The sequence below is a fragment of the Neopelma chrysocephalum genome, unplaced genomic scaffold, assembly GCF_003984885.1.
Source record: "Neopelma chrysocephalum unplaced genomic scaffold, ASM398488v2 Primary Assembly neopelma1_96429, whole genome shotgun sequence".
In the NCBI taxonomy this organism is placed as follows: domain Eukaryota; kingdom Metazoa; phylum Chordata; class Aves; order Passeriformes; family Pipridae; genus Neopelma; species Neopelma chrysocephalum.
This window is the reverse complement of record NW_020925077.1, coordinates 45,408-51,580: the sequence shown is the minus strand read 5'-3', so window position 1 is coordinate 51,580 and position 6,173 is coordinate 45,408. Positions and strand designations below refer to the sequence as shown.

General features: G+C 54.7%; 1 protein-coding gene across 1 annotated transcript; it reads right to left on the bottom strand.

The window, feature by feature from the left end:
* Positions 1–322: 322 nt before the first annotated feature.
* Positions 323–1,318, bottom strand: LOC113981299 (olfactory receptor 14J1-like). The gene has a single exon (XM_027708614.1). The coding sequence runs from the start codon at positions 1,316–1,318 to the stop codon at positions 323–325; it is 996 nt and encodes a 331-aa protein (XP_027564415.1).
* Between the last annotated feature and the right edge of the window lie 4,855 nt (positions 1,319–6,173).

Here is a 6,173-nt window from a genome sequence, read left to right as displayed (position 1 = left end):
TGGACATGACTAAGGCTACGGATGAGCTGCTAAAGTATAGAACGCAGTCTGACTAGGCCCATGAGAAAGTCTGAGATAGCAAGGCCGTGAGAAAGCAGCAGTGTCCTTGTGTATTCTAAATTTGGCTGGAAAACAGGAGCTTGGCATTAGCAAAAAAAAAACACTTGAAGAGCCACCTGTGTAAACAATGGAAGGGAGTTAAGATGATATCACCACTTAACTAAGTACCAATAATGAGCTTAATCCCTGCAATATGTATGAACCCATTATAGAGTGTATATTAAGCTGTTGTCAATCTACAATAAAGGAAGTTCGTGGATTCTCACATTGAGCGTCCGTGGCTTTCCTCGTCGCAACACTTTACAGAGAAAAACAGGCAGGTTATTGCTACTGAAAAGCATCCAGTCATCATTTTCCTCAGAGCATCCCTGAGCTCCTGGTTCCTCAGGCTGTAGATGAGGGGATTCACTGCTGGAGGCACCACCGAGTACAGAACTGATAGCGCCAGATCCAGGGATGGGGAGGAGATGGAGGGGGGCTTGAGGTAAACAAATATGGCAGTGCTGACAAACAGGGAGACCACGGCCAGGTGAGGGAGGCAGGTGGAAAAGGCTTTGTGCCTTCCCTGCTCAGAGGGGATCCTCAGCACAGCCCTGAAGATCTGCACATGGGAGAAAACAATGAAAACAAAGCAACTGAACAGTAAACAGGCACTAACCATAAGAAGCCCAAACTCCCTGCGGTAGCCTGAGTGTGAGCAGGAGAGCTTGAGGATGTGTGGGATTTCACAGAAGAACTGGCCCAGGGCATTGCCCTGGCACAGGGGCAGGGAAAATGTATTGGCTCTGTGCAGCAGAGCATTGAGAAAGCCAGCGGCCCAGGCAGCTGCTGCCATGTGGGCACAAGCTCTGCTGCCCAGGAGGGTCCCGTAGTGCAGGGGTTTGCAGATGGCAACGTAGCGGTCGTAGCACATGATGGTGAGGAGGGAAAACTCTGTTGAGATGAAGAAGAAAAAGCAAAAGACCTGTGCAGCACATCCCTTGTAGGAGATGGTTGTGGTGTCCCAGAGGGAATTGTGCATGGCTTTGGGGACAGTGGTGCAGATGGAGCCCAGGTCTGTGAGGGAGAGGTTGAGCAGGAAGAAGCCCATGGGGGTGTGCAGGTGTTGGTCGCAGGCTACGGCACTGAGGATGAGGCCGTTGGCCAGGAGGGCAGCCAGAGAGATGCCCAGGAAGAGCCAGAAGTGCAGGAGCTGCAGCTCCCGCCTGTCTGCAAATGCCAGGAGGAGGAACTGGGTGAGGGAGCTGCTGTTGGACATTTGCTGCTTCCTCAGGGTATTTTGATCTGTTGAAGAAGAAAAGTCACTGCTGAGTCAGACCAGGCTTCTGCAGCCAAACAATACACGTCTCACAGCCACCCCACTCTCAGGCTCTCTCTCCTCACTCAGACCTCCCTGCAGCTCCCTCCCCTGAGCTCTGCCTTTTGCTGGCTGAGGGGACCATTGGAAGCAGGAACTCTGTGATGGGCTCCCAGGACTCCTTCTTGCTCTGCTGGGAGAAGGAACTTGGAATGCAGGGTGATCTCAAATTAAATGTACTCGTGATACATCAAAGAGCTTCTCAGCTTTGCTGTTTGCAATTTGCCCAAATGTGGACTGAGCTGAGGGAATTCTTTGTTTTTGTTCACCCACTTGCACCTGCTACAGTTAGGAGTGGTTGTAGAGGTTTGAAATCCCTGACATTTCTATTGAACTGCAGGTCAAGTCTTGTGGGTTCTGAGGGGCACAGGGACGGTCCCTTAGTGCAGAGAGAAGAGCTGCTCTGCCCCTCAGTCCTGGGCTCAGCTGCCCTGTGCTGGCAGCTTGGAGCTGGAGGAGCATCACACTCAACTGTTCTCCTACAGAGAAACTGCACAGAGATCGAGGAATCCATGTCCAAAGAACAGATGGACACACTCCTCACCTTTTCATCTCTCCCCTCCCAGAGCGAGACACAAAATGCTCATTGGAGCTGCCCAGAGCATTTCCATGGATTTAGCACTGAGGAGTTTTCTTCATGGGGATCCTGTGCAGCACAGAGACACTATGGTAGAGCTGTGCCCTTTTGGAGGGCACCTGCAGCCCTGCAGGACACCCAGGCAAACAGCTGAATACCCTGAAGGTGCCTGGAGGGCACTTGGGCACTTGGCTCCCACAGACACATCCCCACAGCAGCACCCAAAGGGTTTGTGTCTGGACAGGAATCTGCCACCCCCCCAAACCCCACACTGGCTCAGAAAACCCACTAGTGAGAACAAGAAGAGCCCAGGCAGCAGGGGATGGCAGTGAAATGCCACAATGCTGCTGTCAAGGGAGGAGGGACACAGAGAGACAGCTGTAAATCAGGGCCTTGTCCTTGCCTGGGCTCTGGCTGCTGCAGGGCAATGCACAGCCCAGCCCCCGTGGGCCTGAGGGCACAGGCTCTGCTTTGGCTGGGAAAGGAGCCCAGGGAGGAGCTGCTCAGGGAAGGGGTCTGTGCCACAGGGACAGCAGGGAGGGGCCCACATCCCCCTACCCAGCACTTGTGGCAGCAGCTGCCTCTCCCTGCCTGCCTGTCTCTGGGTGAGGAGCTGTTCCTGCCAACAGCCCCTCCCTGTGCCCAGCTCAGCTCCCTGCCAGTGCTCCCAGAGCCATCCCCAGCCCAGTGCCCAGGGGCAGCTCTGCCTGGGCAGGGGCTGCAGAGCAGATCCCAGACAGCCCGCAGTGGCTGGGAAGGGGGAGGTGTTCTGCGGTAATGTGCTTCCTGAAAGGGGCCCCTGGAAATGGCAGGAGGTGGAGCTGAAGCTGTGAGGAGCCCTGATCCTGCAGCAGAAGGGCCCTGCCCAGCCCTGCCCTGCCCTGAGGGGTCACTCCTTCCACCCACCCCTTCTCTCTGCAGGGCCGTGGCAGCTCCTTGGCCGGGCTGAGAGCTGACCCTGGCAGGCAGCAGAGTCCCTGGCCCAGCACACAGAGCCCTGGGGGCAGGACCCTGCTCTGCACCACAGCCCTGGGCACCCCTGGCTGCACCCCCACCTTCCCAGCCCACAGCCAGCCCTGGCACAGGGAACCTTCTTGCCCTGGGCCTCTGATGGGGCCGCAGCAAGTCCTGCTCTGCAGCAGCTTCTCCTGCTGCACCCCAGGAAATCCAGCACAGCCATCCTGACAGCTCCTGCCACTGCTGGCATTTGGCAGCTGGGAGAGGCACTTGCAGGAACTCACCTGCACTGCTCTGCAGCCAGAGCCTGAGAGTGGCAAAGCGCTGGCAAGGTTCCTGCCCTGAGCAGCTCTCCCCTGTCCTCCCACCCCAGGATCCCTTGAACCTCCTGCTCCCTTCTCCTCTCTGCCCTTGCTGCCTGCAGCTCCTGCCCTGCTCTGCCATGTGGCCACTTCCTCTGCACTGCAGCAACTGGGAGAGTCCTGCTGAAAGATCCTGGAAGCTGTGGGATGTGCAAGCATTAGCAGATCTCTCCAGGAAGGCAAGCTGAACTTTCCTACAGCCAGAGAATTCTTCCTTCAAATCCTGGGAAGGGTTCTCGTGTAGTGAGACCTCAGTCACCTCCCAGCCCAGGCTGCCTCTCATCTCTCTGCCTTCTCTCCTGTGCCCTGGGTGCTGCAGGCAGTGCCCTCAGCCCTGCTGGGCTGTGCAGAGGAGCTGCTCACCAGCAGAGCTGTCTCTTTGAAGCTCTTCTTGCTTGCCAGGAGCTCCCTGTGTGCCAGGAGCCCAGCCCAGCTCAGCAGCACAGCAGCAGCCCCAGGCAACCCTTGCTCTGCCCCTCTGGGCTCCCTCCAGCTGTCCCTGGGGCTCCAGGGGAACCTGCTGGCACACAGTTGAAGGAAATCATGATGTTCCTTCTCTCAGCTGGGCACAGACACTTCTTTCAGCAGTGTCATTTCTCCAAACACACACAGAGTTAAGTCCAAGAGTCCCCTTTTCATGTCCCGTCATTAGACAGGAAACCCAGACAGTGCCCAGGAGGGATCTCCTTCCCCTGCACTGAGGGAAGGGACTCAGCTGAGTCAACAGAAGTGTCTCATTGTGGCTCTGCAGACCTGTGGCCAAAAGGACACTCAGCTCCCTGCACATTCCCATGCCCACATGTGGGACAGGGGAACCTGTCACTGTTCCTTCTGTCCAGGGCAACCCATAGAGGTGTTCAGGTGACCAAATGCAGTCAGGTGGCACAGGGAGAGAGGTCTCTCTCTTGTTCTTTATCAGGGTAGTTTCTACATGTCCTCAGAGTACAATGGCAGTTGTCTCATGGACATCCCTTCAATGTTGAACCTCATTCAGGGCAGCTGAGCCTGGATTGAATAGCCAAAGAGTGGCCTGTGGTGCCAGGGGAGGTGCCAGGGCTCTCCAGCACAAGTGCAGCAGCTGCCATGGACAGCACAGGGCCTGTGCAGGAAGCCCATCCCCATTCCCAGCAGTTGTGGGACAGGCACCACCCAGGGCTTCTCAGACACATTGGGTGCCTTTGGGGCAGTGAGTGAATCCCAGCCCTGCAGGGACACAAAGGCTGTCCCTTCTCTGCCCAGCCAAGGCCGGGCCAGGCATGAGTCCAAAGCACATCAGCCCAGGCTGTCCACAGTTGTTTCCTCCCTCTGCTGGCTCTTGTCTCCCCCAGCATTTCAGCAGCATGTGCTGATCTCCTCAGGGATCAGGCCTGGGATTTTCCCCCTGGGCCTGAGTCCCAGCACGTCCACCCCAAGGCCATTGTCAGCAAAGCCTCTGCACACCCCAGCTCTCGGGGCTTTCAGAGCAGCTTTCCCCACTGCAAGTATGTTCTTACCCGCGGTGCCCCCGCTGAGGGGCTGCAGCCAGACAGGCCCCAATGCCCTGCGTGTGGGGCACAGGCAGGAGGAGCTGCAGCCCCAAGTCTCTCTTCATTCCACTTGCAGGCAGTAACAGCCCAGGGCTGCTGAGACGGTTCCCAGGTTTTGGTGCTGTGATGGGTTGGGAGAGAAGGCCAAGGAGACACAGGAGAGAAAGTGCAGGAGAGAGGTGTCCTCAGTGGGAAGGAGCTTCTTGGACCTGTGGAGCTGCTCTCGGGGATGAAGAAACTTGGGTGAAGTTTTGTGGGTGAGAGTCAGAGGAGAGACTGGTTTGGGTGACATTGTGGTGTGAGACAAAGAACCCATTCAAGTTGACTTTGATAACCCTGGAATTGACTGGAAAGGCACCACAACAGGATGCAAAGCGTCCCAGCGGTTTGTGCAGAGTCTTGGTGAAGACAGCCCTTGTGACAAAGGCCTTAGAGCACAGCTGGCAGGTTGGTGGACAACAGGGAGACTCATCTGCATCTGCTTCTGTCCAAGAGGAATCAAGAGGTTGCAATATTAACTGACTGTAGTGATGGGAATGTATGGTGGTTGCCATGGTAACTGACCGTAGCAATGGGACTGATGGTTGCCATGATAACTGACCATAGATACAGGAATGTCTGATGGTTGCCATGGTAACCGACTGTACCAGTGAGAAGTATGATGGTTGCCATGGTAACTGACTGTAGTAACGCAACTGTATGATGGTTGTCATGGTAACTCACTCTAGCAATGGGAATGTATGCTGGTTGCCACTGTAACTGATCGTATCAGTGGGAAGTATGATAGTTGCCATGGTAATCGACTGTAGCAACAGGAACATATGATGGTTGCCATGGTAACCATCCATAGCAAAAAGAATGTATGACGGTTACCATGGTAACGGACTGTAGCAAATGGAATGTATAATGGTTCCCATGGTAACTGACAGTAGTCATGGGAATATATGATGGTTTCCATGGTAATTGACCATTGCAACACAACTGTATGGTGTTTGCCGTGGTAACTGACCATAGCAATGGGAATGTGTGATGGTTGCCATGGTAACTAACTATAGCAGTTCGAAGTATGATAGTTGCCATGGTAACCGACAGTAGCAACAGGAATCTCTGGTGGTTGCCCTGGTAATTGACCGTATCAACAGAAATGTATAATGGTTGCCATGGTACCTTACTATAGCAACGTGACTGTCTGATGGTTGCTATGATAACTGACCGTACCAATGGAAATGTGTGATGGTTGCCATGGTAACTGACCATACCAATGGAAATGTATAATGGTTGCCATGGTGTGCTGGTTTAAAAGTTAACCAGCAAGGCAAAATGAACTCAATTCA

Bases quoted from the DNA above. Each gene is read 5' to 3' on its own strand.
- LOC113981299 (XM_027708614.1), bottom strand. From the start codon at position 1,318: ATGTCCAACAGCAGCTCCCTCACCCAGTTCCTCCTCCTGGCATTTGCA.